The 21482-nt window shown below is 36.8% G+C and overlaps 1 protein-coding gene across 2 annotated transcripts in view; it reads right to left on the reverse strand.

Moving 5' to 3' along the window:
- The window catches only part of LOC132910941 (lachesin-like), a 269863-nt gene that overhangs the window by 16577 nt on the left and 231804 nt on the right, over positions 1-21482 (reverse strand). For both annotated transcript variants that reach the window (XM_060967162.1, XM_060967152.1), the window contains exons 4-5: positions 8406-8564; positions 2352-2480 (exon numbers count right to left, since the gene is read on the reverse strand). In XM_060967162.1, coding sequence (XP_060823145.1) covers positions 2352-2480; positions 8406-8564 — 288 coding nt within the window. The remainder of the gene's footprint in view (positions 1-2351; positions 2481-8405; positions 8565-21482) is intronic.

The raw sequence follows: 21482 nt of genomic DNA on the forward strand, positions 1-21482 counted from the left end.
GATAAATTGCCGTCGAATAATAGAAAGCACGATATAACGATAAAACGACATGATTCAAGATTTTTTGCTAGTTAATCGTGTCCAAAATAGAGAATAAGAATTTGGGAAAGTCCCTTTTAAATTTTTTCGCTATGGTAGTTTTAAAATAAGAGAGATCTTTTGATATCGAAATTAATAATCCGTTAAGCGGACTGTCCTTTTCATATATACATGCTTAATCGTGGAATTAAAAGATAACGAAGTCAGATTAATTTCGATCAAGTCGGTCTTAATCCTTGCAAATATATATATGGAACGAGTTAATTTTACGTGAAAGACACGTAAAAAGATAAATGGTTTCCAAGCAAAGAAATTATTGTATCCAAGAATTTCGGAATCTCAGTGACGAGTTAACGCGTCTTATCGGATTATTAGACTAATAAGATATGCAGTTGAACAGCTAAATGCTTTGCCTACTTTAATCATTAAATATATTTTTCTTCTAATATGAGTATGATAATATTAATTACGATATTGCATGATATATATTGCACAAGTGGAGATAAAGATAGTTTTATATTATATGGCACGTGTTTTTTAGCAAATAATTACTTGTCTTATATTATATTGTATTGATGTACGTTGCTCGATGTACGTACAGTAGCGGACAAAAGTTTAAGACGATGATTTGTAAACCGGATTACAAACATCTTATACGCATATTGTTCTTCTATTCGGTTTGTCTCTTTGGAATAACGTAGCTGTATGTTTGACCTTCGTAACCTCAGACAGTCAGTTGTTAAATACAAACAATGTAGGAGTTACAACAGTTAGTTACCGCCTAGCACTTGGAAACAGTGGACATTAGTTTAAGACGATCTGTGTAAAACGTGAGTACGAGTACAGTTTTTGAACATTTTGATTCTGGAATGTCAAAATCATTGTTTAGTGTACCTTTTATTGCTTAAAATTCATTTAGGTAGGAAGAGACTATGGGTAAATCAAAGAATTTACTTGAAAACGAAAGGGAACAAATCGTAAGGCTGCGAAAGCAAAGTAAAACCTTCACCGAAATAGCAAATATAGTGAACAGGTCAGAAACAGCTTGTAAACAAGCTTGGTATAAATGTTTAAAGACAGGCATGTATTGCGATCAACCGAAAAACGGAAGACCACGGAAAACAACACCGAAAATGGATCGCCGGATTCATCGATTGAGCGAAAAGGATCGTTTTCGTAGTGCAAATAATATTGCTGCGGAGATAAACTATGAAAACGATACACAAATTAGTGCTAGAACTGTTAGGAGAAGATTAGAAGACTTTAACTTAAGAGGACGAAAACCCCAAAAGAAACCACTGCTGAGTTCTAGGAATCGAAAAAGACGACTTGCATTTGCTAAAGCTCATAAGCATTGGACAAGTGAAGATTGGCAAAAGGTATTGTTTTCTGACGAATCGAAATTCAATCGCGTCTGTTCTGACGGGATACGGTACGTTAGACGTCGAATTGGCGAAAGTTTGAAAACACAGTGCGTTTTAAAAACTCTTAAACATGGTGGTGGCAACGTTATGGTGTGGGCGTGTTTTTCTCGAAGCGGCCCTGGTCCGATATGTCGTATCAATGGAATTATGGACCGTTTTCAATACAAGGACATACTCAAGAACACAATGTTACCTTTTGCACGCAACAATATGAGTGATGATTTTATTTTTCAAAATGATAATGATCCGAAGCACACGGCTCGGGTTGTGAAACAGTTTTTTCAAGAAGAAAATATCACCGTGCTGCCGTGGCCGTCGCAATCACCAGACATTAACCCAATCGAGAATTTGTGAAGCATCATAAAAAAGACAGTACAAGGTTATAAACCGAAAAATTTAAATGAACTTTACTCTACGATTGAAACAGCCTGGAATAATATTACGGTAGATTAATATAAAAAATTAATAGATTCTATGCCAAGAAGATGTACCGAAGGGATAAGAAATAACGGATATTGAACAAAATATTGAATTTAAACAAAAATTGTGTATATTTTTTAACCAAAAATTAATATTTTTTGTATAGTCTTAAACTTTTGACCGACGAAATATTATACAGATTTCGTTCCTTTTTTATAACTTAGCTATTGAGCAAAATATCAAAATGAAATTTTTTTTCTAAGTGTACAAACAAATGTACAATTAGTTAATACCAAAAGTAGAACACCGTATTTATATTTTTTATGGAAAGTAAATCAATTATTTATTTCTTCCATTTCGTCTTAAACTTTTGTCCGCTACTGTATATACGTCTTACGATAGCGAAAGAATCAAAGGAGATTTTAATTGGCTATTGATAATATTAGTACTTAGTAATATAGTACTTACATTGAACAGTCAGCATAATTCTTTTACTAACTGATGGTGGCACGCCATTGGACGCGATGCAAAGGTAGAAGCCCATATGTAACCGATTTACTTTAGAAATATTAAAATTTGGTCCTTCGACACTCTGCACTGTAAAATAAATTTTAACGATAGTTAAGCTTAACTCGTTCAAGCTCACGCTTGGTAAACGGTGTAAATCTAATCTTTATATGCAAATTGTCCATTTTACAATATAACGTTTTCTAACGTTACTTAAAATTCAAATATTTTAAGATAAGCTGTCGTATAAAATTATATTTTATCCAATAAAAGTCAACGTTGCTTTCGTCATAAGTATTCGCACGTTTTTGCGTTTTACTTTATACAATAAATTTGATAAAATGTTACTAATACGATTTCTTTTGTTCTTATCGCATAAAAAAAGAACCGAAACCGGCAATGCCCTATTCCCTGTGAGTTGGACATTAAAAAATAATAAGTATTCCGGAAGCGAAAGGGCTGAAGCACGGAAAAGGGAGAAAGAAGTCGTCGATATCGGTAGAGATGAAATTATCCATGAAAATGTAGTAATATGGAAGTAGTGGCGGATGGTATTGCGAGCTAACTGCAAAAATTTCCAATTAAAAGAAAAGTCATCCGAAGAGACAATCATACCACACAAAAACTGCGTAAAGTACCTAGGCATAAACATAGATGACAAACTAAATTACAAACAACACATAGAAACCCAACTCGCCAAGGCCAATAAAGCATTCTGGAGAGCAAAGAGACTATTTTACTCGAAACACCTCAAGAATAATGTAAAAACATTATGCTACCAAGCTCTAATTAGACCAATTATAACATACGGTTGCCCAATCTGGTACAACATACCAGCATCGCTAATGGAGAGAATCCGCGTTTTCGAAAGAAAATGCATTAGAGCTTGCCAAAATGCGTACAGATCCGAACAGAGCGGATACAAAAAATATATAAAAAACAAAAAAATCTACGACCTAGCCAACATTCACCGCATTGACTGTCACATACTAAAACTAGCAAGAAATCATTTCGCACAAGCGTCAAAAATAAAAGAAAACAGCCTAATCTTCAGCGGCTTATACCCAAACGTACTATATTACAAAAACACAATGAAAACAGGCTACATCCCCCCAGAAGCATTCCTATACCTAGACGAAAAAAATTACCTCCAAGACCAAAACAATATCCCGATAATTTTCCACATAAAAAGAAAAATAGGGATAAAAACGATACTCTACGAGGAAAACCTAAACGGACTGACTGCAGACACCAGGTGGAGGTACAACATGGCCCTCCCCCAAAAAGACACTAAAGACAAACACAGAAGAAACACAAAAAAATATTGGTGGATTCCAAACCCATAAGAAAATATAAGTGAAAACTACCAATTCGGCAAAAAAAAAAAAAAACCATTACTACCACCGTATAACCTAGATGTAAGTACTGTAAATATGTAAATACTATAATCATTGTAAATAATATAATTTAACACCCCCCTCCCCTTCCCACTCATCCCCCCCCCCCAAAATCCCACAACGCATAAAAGTAATACACCGAGGAGTCCTGTTTTGCGGCCAAGTTTCAGGACAAAATACAACACACACAAGAATACACAAAAATCACGCACCAATGCGACTTAAACCCAAAAAAACAAAAAAATAAACGCAAAAACCTAAAACCCACGACACATATTAGACCATGGCTACGTCGTACCGACGCGTATCGGTACTTTTGCCTAATCCACCCTACAACCGAAATTCATTGTTTATTGTGAATAACATACACATGTAATACTCATCTTCTTGGACAATAAACGTTATAAAAAAAAAAAAAAAAAAAATATTGCGAGCTAAAGTACCACTCCCTTGATATTTTTTTTTATTCTTACTACAGTGTCTCGTTAGTAGAACATTTTGGAAAAATTTGATCAGAAAATGCTGGAACACAGTGTACACGGCAAAAGAAACGAATATTTACATATAACGTATCTCTTCTTGAAATTGATATTTACGTACGCTATTTTCGATTAAACAGATTTCACATATAGAGTGGCGTGATACTGCTCGTTGAAGCTTCCTGAATGTACGCCTTTTTTTCCGGGAAGTTTCGGTGAAGTTACACTTTCAGACAGTTTGGTATACGAGCATGAAGTTTTTGAAATGGGCTAGAACAACTTTTTCAGCGTCAGTATATTTCCCGGCAGTACTACCTGCAATACGATGAAAACTACGTCGAAATTTTCTCCTATAATTTGTTTTGCAAAGTAATCAAAAGCATAGCTGAGTTCACAAATTTTCTCCCCAATTTTAATATAATTTTTAAAGTCACATTTTTTTTTTTTTGCAATTTCACAGAGTATTAATTTTTATTCAAGGCGATAGATTACATTGAAAAGTGTAAACTGTATCGTGAATAATATACATATATACACATATCAAATGTCAAATGTTTTTAACGGAACGTCATCGAACGTAAAGTAGCGCAAAACTTCAAATTCGCAATCGAACACTGAAAGGTTTTGGAAAATTCGTCTGTTTGAAAAAACAATCTTTTCTCTTAACTTTTTTTTTCTCTTGCTTTACATATCGTACAAATAGAATATATTATATACATTTATCGTATAAAATCTAATTTAACGATATCTTGTGGATTATACGATTTTGATAAACTTTCATTCGTGTACAGAAGACATAAAAAAATAATAATTCAAATGTTTTTTCTTACGTTTATCATCTAATACCTGATTACTTGATCTTTTTATTTAACGTTAGTCTTTGTTCGTTTATCGATTTATATCGAATATATTATATCGTATAAAATTAATTTATTTCTTTGTTTTGCTATTTCTGCGTTCGGCAAAGTTGTTCCTCTGACGGAACGCGAACAATCGTTTAAAGTCTAAATCTCGCGTGTTGCGCTACTAGAAAATTAGTTTCGACAGCTATATAAAATGAAATTTTTCGTTCATATGGTCAAAGGCCAAACGGATATTTGCAGGAAACAGACAACCGGCAGTAACACAGTTTTGGTGTTGTCTTGTCCAGCTACAGGTCGGCAAATTCAGTTTACTTATCCGAAAGTCTGGGTAGTCTACGTACGTCGTGTAACCACGATTAAATCTAGTGGAATATTTGTGCCCGGCTAACAAACTGAACGACGTCAAATACGAAAGAACGAAAACTGCCCGAAACCTAACGAGTAACCAGTTACCAGCCCTTCGTTACATCTCTTACAAAACAAATGGCAATTAATCGGTCACGCGGCCTACACGTTTAAAACGTTTTATCATCGAATTTCGTTACGACGAAATTTTCAGAGCGATATCCGAGTACGGTTTCCGAATTTGATTCGTCCGAATTCGATTCATTCGAATTTATCGACGACTCGAAGACAGACAGTTTACATGATTGCGATTCATACAGTAAAAGTTGGCCGACTTTCTTCGCTGCTTATCGTTTTTCGTTTACATGACAGGAGCTCACGTTCAGATAAGTGAATTAACCGGCATAAAATTTCAATTAATCTGGTATTAACTAAAATTTTGTTGCGACAAATGTCGTTCAAACGGATAGAGTTCTACTGTAAACACGCGTTATAATACGATATCGGATTTATTTAAACATTGTAACGTCCGAAATTTTCTGCAACGATAGGTATGTGTTCGCTATCGTCCCATGTATCTGGAAATATGATGGCGATGTTATTGTTGGCAGATTATGAAATGTGGTGGAATATGGAACAAAGTGAAACAACAAAATAAAATAACAAAAAGGATAAAAGGGACAGAAGCAGGAGAAGTTTTTTAAAATCTAAAAGCGCACGAAACAATATAAAAACTTCTTTACTATAAAACTTGATTAAGTATTTGTTCAAAAAATTTGTTGTAACAACGTTTCTCTGTTGGTGAGGTAAAAGTAAAGTAAACGTTAACGAATTAAACGTAAAATATAAAATGCAAAATGCAAAGTGTAAAACGGAAAGTAAATTATAAAGTAAATAAGATGGAGGAAAATTACTTTTATTAAATTATTTTTATGAAACGAAAGCTTACGAACAATATATCCAAACTTATTCGCGAGAAAATTAAAAATAACGTATTCTTTCTTCCGCTCTGTATGATATCGTCCGTATGACGATAATGAGTTGAGAAAGAATGCCATTTATGTACATTTATATTGATGAAGCGTCAATTATCCAAAAATAAAATGGATACGTGAAATGTTTAAATTTTCAATAAAAACTCTAAAGACTTTATATCACAAACACAAATATAATGTCGCGAATAATATTGGATTCTTTTTGCGAAGTATCTATTAGTGCTAGCAGCGTGTAGAAAACGATATTTCACTTTGCCTCGGTGTTTCCCTTTGTCCCGGTTCTGTCTACTTTAGTTTTGAGCTAAATAAATAGTATTTTCAAACAACATTTACAGACCGACGTAAATAGCAAACAGCGTAAATATTGCGATAAAAGCTTTAACACGATATGCGTATTTACTTTACTTTTTACGAGGAACCTTATTTCAATCGTCTTCCAATTAAATAGATCATAATTCTCGAAAATCATTTCTCCAATCGAAACAAATCCTTCGTATAGCCAAATAATCTATTGAAATCTTGAAGAATAAAACAATAGTATACAGCCTTGATCCTTGATCTTGTTGATAGCGGGCGATCTATTGTACGACGATCGAGATGGATCTTGCGAGCAGAGAGAACATAAGTCGTAGATAATAAAATAAAATTAGGGGACGAGTCATCGATAGCTACGATCGAATACATACTTATCGCGTAATCTCTGATCGCCGTATCGGTCGCGGACAGGAGTTGGAAAGGAGAAGAAACGACGAGGTCCTACTAAATATACGTTATACTAGGTAAACATTATTGTCTTAATTTATCTCGTAAGTTACTAGTACTTGTCTCATATTTTTATTTGAATAATTGAAATTATAGAAGCGAGCGTTTTGTTGCTTTGTATTTGATTAACGAAAGTGAAACGTTTAAGAATTTCGCTTCTGACAGAAACGTATCGCCGATCGCTCGTTGATCGTCGTTTAAGACACGAAAGATGAAATTACATAGCGGGCAAGGTGGTCGCGTTTAAACAAACGTCGGTCTCAACCCGTTCGGTGTTTCATTGTCGGACGCAAAAGTCAGCCACGCGAAACTCAGTACGCATAGCAATCTGCCGGTGTTTGCCAATTTCAATGCAAATATAGCAGATCTTCCCCACCTATGCAAACGTATCACCAGCCTCTAACCTATTGGCCTTGCTCGAACGCGGTGTGTTTGCTCTCACTGGAGATTACAAGACTCGGTTACAGCGAATCTGGCGAATATGCTTCTGCAGCTTAACACCGATACTTGAAAATCTTCGGTTTGCTCATACGAAGTGAAAGTTGTTACATGATTGCACGATTACACGATCACACGATTACACGAAACGTAATGTTTGTGACGCATACCGATACTCGTGGATAAACGTTCGAGTATAATACACGATATCGCTGTCGTGCATACTTTGATCATTTTTGTACGCGATGTAATTGAACGCGCAACTAAGTCGCAAAAATGTTGGCTTTCAAATAATTAAATCGAATGGAATAGCCGACGATAGATAATGAGTTTTATCGTTAACGATAAATTCTCACTTTTGTCGCATTCTTCCTTTTTCTTTACCCGAGAGTCAATTTGATTCTCCACCGAGAGATTACTTTGCAGAGCACTGTGCATTCTTTGTTACGACTTTTCGAAACTTTGTTTCAACGGTTTTAAAAAAATTAATAAACGATAGAGTAGAGAAAGTAAAGTAAAGCAGAGTAGAGAAGGAATTATGAAAATTGTTAGAAATTGTGAGCTTTTAAACAATCAAGATCATCGATGTTACGAAGAAACAGAGAAAACTGTATCGATCTTGCATTTGTTGCGTCGTTTGCGATATTACTTTTGTTCGTGGATGAATTTGAAACTATTTAAAATGTATTTTTTGAATTATTGGTAAACACAAACTCTGATAAGGATTAAGACCGACCTTTTCGTCCATTTGCCAAGGGTATTAATTGGCCATCCTCGCGTCGCCAGGTGATGTTAGGTCCCGGTGATCCCGTCGCTTCGCAGTGCAAAGTCACTTTGCTGCCTTCTGGTACCACCATGTCCGTGCTCGTCGAATAGTCCAGAATATTTGGAGGAACTTGAAAAAATAAAGTTAGATAGAACTGTCACGCGTGTACTATTGTATCTGCATCGTATAATAGAAATTAAAATAGTTTATCGAATATTGAAAGGAACGTGGCGAATGCGAAGAAAAATCCTCGGCTGAGAGCGATATATAACGATACATGCAATTATTGGAAGAAGCAATTTAGAACGTTCATCCATTTAATACGTTGCGCGTTAGAACTAATACTAGGAATTTACAAACTGAAATATAGAGATAATAGCACTTTTGTTATCCTTTCCGATTTATATCGATAATGATTATTTAAAGAAAACTTTTGACTCTTTTCTTCGACTCTTTAAACGAATAATTTACTTTTGGACAGAAAAATGACGCGACGTAAAGAGTAAATTAATAGTTGCTCATAAATTAATAGTTAATAATTGCTTTTGTAAACCCTTCCGGAGAGCTACAAATGTTACATTAAAAATAATTAAATTCTCTGGATCGATGCACTATTTTTAATAATAATACGCGCGTTAAATGCGACGATAACTTGGAAATCTTTTGACTTTGAAATAGCTGCCGCGCTTATAATATCGTAGCTTCTCTCTAGTTGCAAAATACGTCTGACAATAAACGATCCGTTTCCCTTTGCGACCTATTTCTCACTGCTATGCATTATATCCCTCTTTTCCACTCTGACAACTTACACGTTGCCAAGTCATATCCTGTTTTCAGTGCGCGTCATATCACAAATTGCGTTGAAGAAAAAATTTCCCCGATTAACCGAAGATTATAGTTTTATCGCTAATTTTGTTTCAGCCCCTTGAATTATATATGACAATCTATTTCCTCTGAAAAGATAAAAGACTAACTTTTCTTACAAAAATGTATTCGTTATCCGAATATGGCAATAAAGTAATTTTATATGTAGAAGATGATATAAAAGTTGCAAGTTTACTTGATATAAACCAAACCAAATAACGTTTAACCGAGTATCTTACGAATTTCAATACGTTTGCTTCACATTGCATTAAACAACGACGAAATTCCTGCACAGCAAGAGTCAAGTTTCAGGAATTTTAATTTCCATATCATTTTCCGTAACAGTCGCGCGATCTGTTCACGCGATTGGGATATTTTACAGAATGCACGACTTTATTACGTATTTATTACTTTATCACGTAAATTAAAATTGGTTATATGTATATTTTTAACGCGAAAAGGTTGTTAGATTTTTGACACGGTTTACGATGTAGTCGGGATCGTGATGTACGGGATAGATATTTCTGATCGTGTTGTTTTGATACCGTGCGTGGACGGCGCTTGGTATCGTTTAGGGATTTTTTTTAGAGTTTCGCGCCTAGCTCTTAATCCCCTGATTACGTATGCATCGTAAAGCGGAAATTCCAAAGGGTCAGTTTGTAACGGTGAAAGTTTGGAGAATTTCTCCGCCGCGATATCTCTAAAAAGTAGCCGCTACTCATCACCGCGGAAAATCGCCTCCCTCTCTCTCACCCCTAGATAGAAGCTCGTGGGAAGGGAGAAAGCGACCTATACAAGACACGCTGATTGGTAATTTGATTTCATGAAAACTAGCCAATCAACGTGTATTAATAATTAATAAGGCAACGTCAAGCGGAACGAGGACTTGCCGGGACAGAGAGAAACAAAGTTGTGCGATATAAAACATTTACGTAAAATTCTCCGTGATAATATCGTTTAACGAAGATATTAAGAAAAATAAATTTTTCCACGTGTATATAGACTTGTATCGACGATAACATTGCACGAAAAACATTTATCTTCTTGTACAAGATAATCCGTGGAAAAAATACATTTACGTCGTGATAAAAAGTTTTAATAAAAATGTATAATTAATTTCTAATAATTAATACCAGAAGTTTCATCCAAATTTAAAAGCAACGATTGTCTCTAACAAACGTGTATGTTTGAAGAGGTTAATAATTAAAAGTTACGTTCGACCGATAAAAGTAAATGTATCGTATTTATCCTGGTTATGTTAAAATTTTTAAAAGTTTAAAAAGATCCCTGCAATAATTTAGAACAACTAGTTAAAAATGTCGCGTTTAAAATTATTTTGTTTATTCGCAGCGAGTATTCTTTGTATGTTCGTGGAACAGAAAATTGTCATCTCTGTGATATTCACGACAAAAGAAATCGGAATTTCGGTCAAAGAGTAAGCGCACAACGCGTGCGCGCGCGCACAGAAGGCTTCTTGGAATATTCGTGCCATTCAGACTGACGTATCCTTTTAAATCTACGTGCAGACATATATCCAAGATAAGAAGTACGAACTTGCGATTACGTTTGCTTCGTAATTCGGTTTCCAATAGTTACGATACCTATAGAAACGTAGCGAGTTTCATTTAGAATCGTACGAGTCGATCTATGGAACAGCTGCGAGTTTATCACTTAAACGAATAAATTTCTTTCATATTACGGAAAGCTTCTTTTGTCTCGATGCTCGTAATTTCGCCTACAGAGAATTCAGATTTATTAGCATCGCTATCTTAATTTCAAGCAGTCGTAAATTATTCTTTATAATTCCGAGCCACGATTCTACCATCGCATTCCACGTCTCCACCTTTGTCGAGTACCGACATTGTGCCGGGGAGAACGTTTGATACTTTTACAAGCGCAGTTTCTGGCTTTGTATTGTACATTTTGTATCGTTTCTCGTAACGGGGTCAGCAGGTGTTTTGCGGAAATAAAATTGCAACCTGTTTTCAGTTTACGAAACATAAATTCAGATTTATCAGTGGTAATGATCTGTTACGTCGGATCATAAACATCCGTGTCTACGTGATTCGTTTTACGATATTGGACGATGTATCGTCGGTAAAACGTTTAGCATTATCGCGATAATAGTAACGGTACTTCTGTATTTTACCAATTTATCTCATCGTTAAATAGATGACAATTTTTAGAATAATAGGACTCGTTTCGTGCACGAAGAAATTAGCCTTTTATAAACTGAATTCTTTTTACGCGACTGTATAAAAATATATATGAGGTAAAACCAGTAAATACGAATCTCTAGATATATGCGTATAAACGATAAATTCGCAATTTTCAAAGATCGTATAACGAAAGAAACGGTCGCCAAATGTACAAAGTCGTCCGGTCCACGTTTATTTCTGCAAGTTGACATCACGCTGACCTCGTGCCATCCAACATCGCATTAGGTCATGCGTGACGTTCCGCATACAAGGGGATCTGAATCTCCATCGCCTCTGTTCTTGCGTGACTACGTGTTCGTATTTAATCGAGAATTATTAATTAATACAGGAGAGAATGTTTTCTTTCCGCGTTTGAAGAGCCATACAAACGAGTTCATAAAATCGTAACACCTTTCAGCCTTGTATCTACGTAATCATCGTACACGCGGAGATTTGCTTGCTATTACGTAAATTTATGTGATTCGTGTATGTATCGCGTAAGGAGCGGGCTTAACCAAAAAAACAAAAAAAGAAAGAAAAGAAAATATAGGAACGTAGAACTAGTAACCTGATACAGCACATTCCGAGGGAAGAGTAAATTTGAAAGTATAGAAACGCGTAAAACTAGCAACTTGATACGGCACATGTCAAGGGAAGAATAAATCTAAAAATATAGAAGCGCGTAGAACTAGTAAGCTAATACGGCGAATTTCCGGAATAAGTTAGAAAAATAAATTGAAAGGATAAATTAAAATAAATATAAAGTATATGTATATATTGTACATTAAAGATTAATTATTTATAAAAATTTAATATTATTCCGTGGTATTTATAATTTATAATATCGAAACGTTCGTACAAGTAAGAAAGACGTCGTACAGAATAGTAAAATAGATTTTTATGAATTATTTGTCAATTATATCTGGCGTCCATACAGACTCGTTGACGTTAATAATTATAATATTACAGCTATTATAATACAGTTTGATAATTTTAGTTATTTACGTAATATTTAAACGAATAAACACGTTTCTGGTTATACAGTGATTACTATACATTACTGTACTATATGCTGTACGATATATACGTACATATAAGGTATTACGTATGAGATGTATCATGTAAGCGTATTATATAGAGTAAAAACGAAAATTGTAAAGTCAATATCGCGTTGAAATACTATGATAAAGCGTAATCTTCGCTTTCTCGTTTCTTTTCATCGTCCACGTTATTATCGTGTCGTACTACTTGGCCAGACATCAATTTTGTTATCACCCAGCGGTACTGTTTAGCACCGGAGCGTCATAAGCTTGGAGCGAACACGTGTCAGCCTCGCTACGTAAAACGAAACACAACGAGATTCATAAAATGACAAACGGGGAAATCAATCGGTGTTCCATTCGGTGGCCGGAAATTCGTGTTCGCGTGTACATACGGTCGACGTTGCCGTATTTTCGAAGCAATAAATCTATCCCTCTCTCATTCGCATTCCGTTTACGGAACGAGTTTCACCGGTTGTCGTAACACTTAACGCAACAATAACGTGCCCCCGAGTTACACTCAACGCCGTCCACGCCGGCTAAGTATATCTGTTCAGCCATAAATTCTACTACGTCGTACGCGCATTCGTTCATACAGCACGTATATTACACGGACGGGAGTAAAATACACGGCGGATAACTCGGTGCATTCGCGTAAGCGAAGAGACCGTACGATACGCGTAATAAAGAGGGGAACGGTAACGGTAACCGACGCAGCTACGACATCAACGGAAACAAAATCGTAACGGATCCCGGTGAATCTCCTCTGGCCCCGAGACTTCCAGTTGGAACAATTAAAATCCGGCTCTTTTAACTTGACCTCCGTGTGTCTCCTGTACAACAAGGTGACTCTTCAAACCCCAAACGCACCGCCGTTTACTTTTGTCGACGACAGAAACGGGCTTCGCATTTAGGTTGCCATTTGCGCAACCGAGAGTTTCTACGTTGGATCGTTTCCATGTACAGAACTTGTTCATAGACAGACAAGTCCTTTATGTCCTACCGTTCTTTTTTTTTTTTTTCTTTACATTTCTACGGAATTTGTAGGATTCGGCGGTTCGTATTTTTTGCTGGCGATTAACCGCCGTGGTTAAATTAAACGAGATGCGTTTAAATTCTTTGGTGTACTTTACGAAGAAATATTTTTCTTTACTTTTATATCGCGTTATATACATATAGAGTAGCATATAGAGCAGCATCTAGATAAAAATAGGAAGCCGAATAGGTGGCTGTTATTAGTAGGCCGCAGTTATTTATGCAAATTCATATTTTTACGACTGCAGCTAAACGGATGGAATCTAACTAATGTAATTAGAGATTTGTTTGATATATTAGATATAGCGATATAACGACGAGTAATTCGCTTTGGATGTTTCATACGTACATACGTTCTTCTATATCGTGTGTGCCGATAGATCTTTATGCGCCGAAGATTAGTTTTCGTTTAACGCAGAATGCTTCGACGGGTTATAATTTACTTACGCGAGGCATTTAAATACTTTTAACGATCGAATAGCAACTTGAAACTGGTAGTAGTTAGCGAACGATCGTTTCCGAGGAATTTAGAGGAAAACAAAACACGCTTTGTCTATTATTATCGATTAAGCCGTATAGCTAGACGGTTCGAGACAAAGAAACAAGAACGAATTAACGTAAAAGTGAATTCACCGATTTGAACAATTTGAAAGCGGATTCAGCATTAAAAATGTAATAGGTCGGAAGGCAATTTTCTCTGGGATCCATCTAAAGCGAAAGCGCACGCTCGCGTATCATAGACGGATATACGATATTATAAATACACATGCATCGAGCAACTAGATATCTCGCTATCTTTCATTCGCCTATGTCGATTACAGGCGCGCTGACTCTCTCCTCCGTTCTTTCTTTCCAGCTTGTTTTTCCTCCCACAGCGTCGAATAAACGCGTCCCTGGCGAGTAATGTCTTACCGGATTCGCCTACATGCGAATCGGCCGGAAGCTAGTGTGGTTAGCAGGGAAAGGAGAGAACAGGTGGAGGGCGAAGGGTTGTTCGGGGGATGAAGTCGATTTTATTCCGCCCTACGGCCGGAACTCGATTTGCGGTTGAGTACCCGTATGGGTGATGCTGAATTGGCGGGTCAAAGCCACCCGGTTAGTCTATCGATGCCCTCCCCCACTTGTACGCTATCCCCGTTCACTCTGCCGTTCTACCACTCTCTTCTTCCCCGCTTTCGTTTCCCTCGCAGTGCTCACGAAACGTCCATACGCTCGTTTCAGCTCGCACGCTTACCCTCTAACCTTACGGTGACGTACACGCGCTGTTTGAAACCCGGTGGCTACCTAACACCTGCTAACTCGATGCGATCGAATTAGATACGGAGACACGCGGTACTCCGTCGAAATGACGAAAGCCAACGCGCGAAGGAAGCGTGTTCGAGATTAATGTACAGCTTCGCGTTTAGTTTCCTGATACTACCTCTGATCCCGCCATGCCAGTCGTAACGACAGCTTCGTGATATTTACTCGCAGTTTGAACCTTCTATTTAGATCCCGGCAGCGAGATTGGTTTTTCGAGATGGTGTGATGCTTTCATCGTCAAAGATTAAGCGAGAATGACGTTTACAAGTCGTTGCTTTGGCACACGGAAGTCCGCGTTTTCAACTACTGGAAATAGCACGATGGTATACTTTGTGTTCACTTTTTTTCGCGTCTCTAGCTTGTATTTAGGTGGACTTATGTGAATCCATGGCCGATTATCGAGCCAATTTCGTTTAATAATAATTTTAACAAAAGTATTGGTTAATATACAGTTTTTTTAGTTTAATATAATATCGAAAAATTTAAATCCTGATTATTTACCACCGTTTACACCTCGAACGACTTTGACTATGATAATTCCCTATTTCCACTATTTAAATTTAGTCGCGAAATGCTATTGTTTTAGAAGCGACAAAATTGGTTAGCCAGTTGGATAGAACGATAACAGGAAAATATAGCGTAGCTACAATTTCGGACTGTAAATATGAAATATTCGCATAGTCCAGTATTGATACAGATGATGAAGCATTTGAAAGCTAAAGCGTTAATTTCGAAGGAGGTTAAAGCGGGATGTAACGGCAAAATGTAACTAAAAAATTAGAATTTACTTCCCTCTTAAATATTTCCGCAGCATTATTAACGAAGATAAGCGTGTAATCGATTAATTAAGTACAAACGATTTAAATAGAAAATCGAAAATTTTATTTATCAGAGCTTTTATTTATTTAGCAGACAGAATGTAGAACATAGACATTCTACGGCAAGCTAAACGATAAATAGCTTTTATCGAAAAAGATCAACCAACTGAATCGATCTGAATCTGTTTCGTTTATTTCATTTCTCTTTCGTTTTCGATATGACGGTACGTACAGTCGTTTCGCCGAAGACACTTTATATTCCATTTTCGCTATGGATTAAAGTGAATTCGATGGAGAGTGAAAAGGTAGACGAGATACGACACCAAAAGTGCCATCGATATGGTATTTTTGGCTATATTTGGCTTCGCGATAGTTTTATTAACATCAAGCGAAGTAGCTACATAACGTTAAGATTCTTATTTGCTTTTTATCAACCGAGTATTAGACGTAGCGGTATGGTGATTACGCTGCCCTGTTAGAAATGAAATTAAAAAAAAAACAAAGTGATTTGTTTATAAAGTTTCAAAGAGAGATCGAGCGATTCGATTACGATAAACTAGTTGAGCAGACCACTTGCGAGACTTGATTCGTAATGGCGAAGTAAGATTCGCGATAAAGATAGACTCCAGGGAAATTAGACTATCTGCTCTAAACAAAAACGTAAATCAGAATCTGTGTTGCCCTATATTCGATCGTTATTCGACGATCGAAAGAAACATAATACAGCGATACTTAACTTTGCAAAAAAATGTTTGAAATTCGTTACGTTGGCGTGGTGCTAGAATACGTCAAACGGTTTAATACGTACAAGCATCGAGTAACGTACAGTCGTAGATGTAAAATCTTTAATTACGCGTGCGATAAATTACCGTATGTCTCAGAGTCGAATAATCCAAGTTCGTCGATACGATGTACGAGTAAAACTAACCAAAAGACGTAACTATTGTACGTGTAACATCTAAGAAGTTTAGAACTGCTTGTACGTAATCCATATTTGACGACCTCTCTTTCTCTTGGGACTTAATGTAACGTTTTATATGCATCGTAATATCGGGACTGTTCTCGAATTTAATTAACAGTTGATGGAATTTTCTTTGAGAAGGATTTGCTCGATATATCTCACGAAGGAACATCTTTGAAACTGTGCTGTATCCTTGAAACGAAGCTGATGACAAGGGCGAAAAGCAGAGCACGATCCGCGTATAATTTATAATCGTTAACAAGGGAATTTTTCTCCGGCCATTATCCCTTTTGTCTAGGGGGCGAGGTAGGTCTGTTAGTTCGAAAGCAACTTCTTGCATCCTGCATCAATCTGAATCTGGCTCGTTTATTCTGTGCCGTGCTTCCATCGCTTCTACACTCGCCGGAATTCACCCTTTTCCAGCGTAACCGAGGCGGTAGCTTCGTGAAACGTCCTTCCTACCGATCACACTGACATTTCGTGCCAGCCCGGCTACGATTGAAACCAGATGGTTGAAAAAGAGCCGTTCACCGAACGATCACCGCACCCCGAGCCTGGCTTAATTTCGATGCGTAAAGCGAACGATCGTTCGATACTTTCGCGTGCGCCACTGGACATGGCATGTACAAAAATAAAGGATTCGTTATTGAGTCCGAACGATATTGTAACCTGTGCAGCGGACTAGCACGCGGGACAGCGTCTAATAAATTTCCCTCGAATAAAGGGTCCGAGTTAAGTTCCGTTCACGAGGAAGCTAGCAACGACGCAAGAAAAAAGTAATAGCTTTTTATAGAACAGCCGTTTCTTTCCATTATCAAAATTAGACGGTTGGTGTACATACGACTGATTAGCTTGATTGCACGCGATAACAGAAAATTTGACAAGTTATTACTCACCGATAAAAGTTTGGTAGCTTTTACTGGATGGTATCGTTCGCATGTGATATTCCTTTTCGTAATTACCTAATTGATTATGTTTGGCTAAAAGTATATGTACACGATCTTTTTCCACGGTATATTCAACATGTCCGTTTCTCATATTTTAAAATATCTAATATGGAAAAAACTCTTCTCTTCGATTTGACTAAATCGTTAACTGCAAATTTCATGTATCTTACTGTTGCTGTTGCTGTTGTTGTTGTTATCGTTATTCGAAGCCGCATCAACTGCAAGGTTATTAATCGCAGACACGCGAGACTTATAGTTTTCGGTGGATTCCGAATCGCTGGAAACCAGTAGAAACCGTGCTGAAATAAACACGATACAACTACGAATATAAATGAAGTCGCAGAGATGCCGACTGAAAGCCGACTGAGACTAGGAATTCGGATGAAAGACCCTCCGGTAATTATTAAAATGGTATTTGTAAAATGTTAGCTTTTAGTTTCATTCTCTTTTGCGTCTCTTATTGAAATAGATAAATCTATGTACGTTTGATTCTCTACCCAATTTCCATATACATACAGATATAACGTAGTAAAATATAAATTTAAGTAAAACACGAGTGTCTCGAGATACGAATGAGACGATATGAGACGTATAGAAGAGAGCCATTTAGTCGTAGATTATGAACATAGTGACATAAATAACCGTCATGTGGAAGGAATGCTTCGGCCGTAAATAAAGCTTCGTTACGTAAAGAGCGACGTGTTCGATTTTTATTTATGAGCAAATATAACATTTGGATAAAACATTATTACGGTTGGATCTAAATCTTGATACAAGAACAAAAAACGTGACTCTTGGTTAATTTGAAAAGATATTTCTAAACGTCGTTGGTAAAAATTCGTTCGGTCGAAAACTATGTGTAATCGTCTTTTCTTTTATAAACGTAGAACAACGGAATATTTGTAATTGCACGCGATAGCGCGATAGTTGGCCGAATTTTTTATTTCTGTCATAAAGGTAAGAAAGGTTCTTTGACAATTTGAACGCAGTATGACGTGAATAATATTCGTCGTAATATTAAAATTAACAAATTACCATCCAGTTTTGAATTTTCAAACGAAAAATCGTTTCTTTCTATTTGCTGTTACTTACCTGTATACCTATGCGAGAACCACTTGCAATCACGGAAAAAGGAACTACATTCTCGGCAGAGCTAAACTCTATTGCGGGCAGAATACAGAAACGAAGCACTTTATCACATATAAAATATGCAACTTACAAGTTTGATGCTACCAGCAAGCTGGATATTCCCACAAGAAGATTACAAAAGTGACAAGAGCAAGTTAGTAGTTTCTATATTTCGCGAACAACTAGTTTGTAAAAAAATTTCGCACAACGTGAAATTTGCATCTATTATGGAACTAAATTAATTGTTTTTAAGGGAACTTGAAAGATTAATCAACCGCGTTATAAATCGTAAATGAATGAAATAAAATTCACCGTGCTAAATAATCGTACGATATTTTAGATCGTTTCTCCGTTTTCCGTAATTCCGTAATTTATCATTTCTAGTGTAATCTGAATTTTCACAGCGTGTTTCGAAATCATGGAATAATTACTCTAAAATTCGTCGAAAATTTTTCGCTGAACATTGTGCTTCCACAAACAAAACTGTTGCTGCTTTTAATCAGAACTTTGTTGTCTCGACACTTGCAATTTCATATCCAGCCTGAATATTCATAAACTTAAATTCGTTACGCGGCGCAAAAAGGCGTTTTACGTGTTATTTCTTTGTCGAAACGTTAAAACGAAAATAAAAATTCAATGACGCGTTTTCAAGAACAATACGCGAAGCTCTTTCTTTGCAGCGTTATCAGTTTGCGTTGCATTAAATCTGCGAATCGATACGACGGTATAATACGACGTGTAACTCAACGTTAGCTTTGATTTTAAACAGCTTAATTATACCCTCTGCGATATTATGAATAATTCTGGATGTTAAGAGTTAATGGTAATTAGCTGTTAATAATTATAAATAAAATAACAAACTGGATGATAATGTGTGATTAAATATACAATAAAGAAGAAAAATACGGCATTAGCTGTCAGCAAAGGATGATATAAATACACTAGGTGGCGAAAAGTGATCAAAGTTTGCGGCAGAATTATAAATATTTGGAAATATCGGAGCCATACGTTTAATACGATAATGGAGGTTTTATACGATTGGAGAGCAGCAAACGATCGTAATATTCTAAAATAAACTGTGATTTAAAAGTAGACGTTACGAATTAAAAGCCACCCTCTTTTATACGAAATACCGATAATCGTCTTTTATTCGTTTAAATGGAAAGAATGGAGAATTTACTTTGGAAGGAGTATCAAGCAATCCGTGTGATTAATTTTCGGTATATCGCTTAGTTAGCAACGATGAAAACATTCGATCACGTTCGCTGAAAATGTTGGGTAGCCACGCGTTCTTCCTTTACCCTGATCTCAAGCACTCGCACCGCTTCTTTCGCGTATCTTTAACAGGCAGGACTACCCGCTGGAAGAGAAAGAATATACCGATCAGAGTGGCAGACAATTAACATTTTCCGGTATTTTTTCACGCGCGTAGCTGTATTCATCGAATATCTCGATTCAATTTTGCAACGTGTTTTAACACACTGCCTCTAGAATAGGTTATTTATCTTGATAGAGCGATGTGAGTCAACGATCTCGAATGTTGCGACTACATAGAGCAGAACTGAATATCCATCAGGAAACAAACAGTATATATACGATGTAAGTTCGCATAGTAGTAGTTCACTGATTTTCCCTGTCACTACGATTATACGTTTATACGTGTGTAGTAGGTAATAATACGTTCAGGCAAATGAATTCAATTGGCAGAACTTTAATCGGCCGCTAATTTAAATTTCGTTGCAATAAACGGTGCTCTGTCGTAATTGACTTAGCTAAAAGATATTACTAATTTTTACGTCAATGTGCGGTTGCAACGATCGATATGTCGCAACCTTTATATCGTTCGATACATTAGCATTAGCACGATCGTTCGATCAATCTGACCGTCATATCGAAAGTATTAACGAATCTTTTTTTATATTTTCGATAAAAACGTTCGAGCGCGCATGAATTGCTCGATTTTCGATCGCGCATCTATCAAACAAAAAGATAACGTTTACAAAAAAGTGATCGAAGCTACGCATCGTTCAAAGGGTCATTATAAAATCGGTCACTGACCGTTTTAGTCGTGACAACTTTGGAAATTTTGTCCATCTTCGAAATCGATCTCTTGCACGGTCGATTCGTAGGAGCAAATAAACGCACAAAGGATTATCGGCGCAACGCGATGTATCGATGTTAAACGTTACATCGCAGAGAGAAATACTGGGACTGGGGACTGGGGACAGTGATTTTGTGTGGATACGCGTGCGTGTCGGGCCGCGCGTATATCCAATCAGCGCGGACTCGCTCGTTGAAAAATATTGAAACCTATGGCCGCAGAGAGAAAGCTCCTTTCTCACGTGTCGTAGAACAAATTGGATTTATAAATAAATCGTAGCCCATTTATTTTCGCCGCACAAAAGCTTCGATGCTTGCGTACCGGTACGCCAAATAAACGATTAAAACGTACGTATGACCGCTTGAACGTAGCGTTTGCGGATTACCCCGACACGTGTAAGCTAGTGTCTCTCTGTGGCTAGGCTATATTCGGAAAAGCAGACACCGCAGTTCATCGCGATTAACGCGCGTATCATGCTGGCACGCACGCACATAATGACTCATACACGCCGCTCGTCATACACTTGTTCTAACGGTGATAAAAAACGCTTTATTCACCGACAACTCGCTTTGACCTCCTTTGTTCTTCTACTTTTTTCGTCACAACTCTCTTTCATTTAACGTCACGAACAATACAGTCGCTTTGTACTTCGC

The sequence above is a fragment of the Bombus pascuorum genome, chromosome 1 (genome assembly GCF_905332965.1).
Source record: "Bombus pascuorum chromosome 1, iyBomPasc1.1, whole genome shotgun sequence".
Lineage (NCBI taxonomy): Eukaryota > Metazoa > Arthropoda > Insecta > Hymenoptera > Apidae > Bombus > Bombus pascuorum.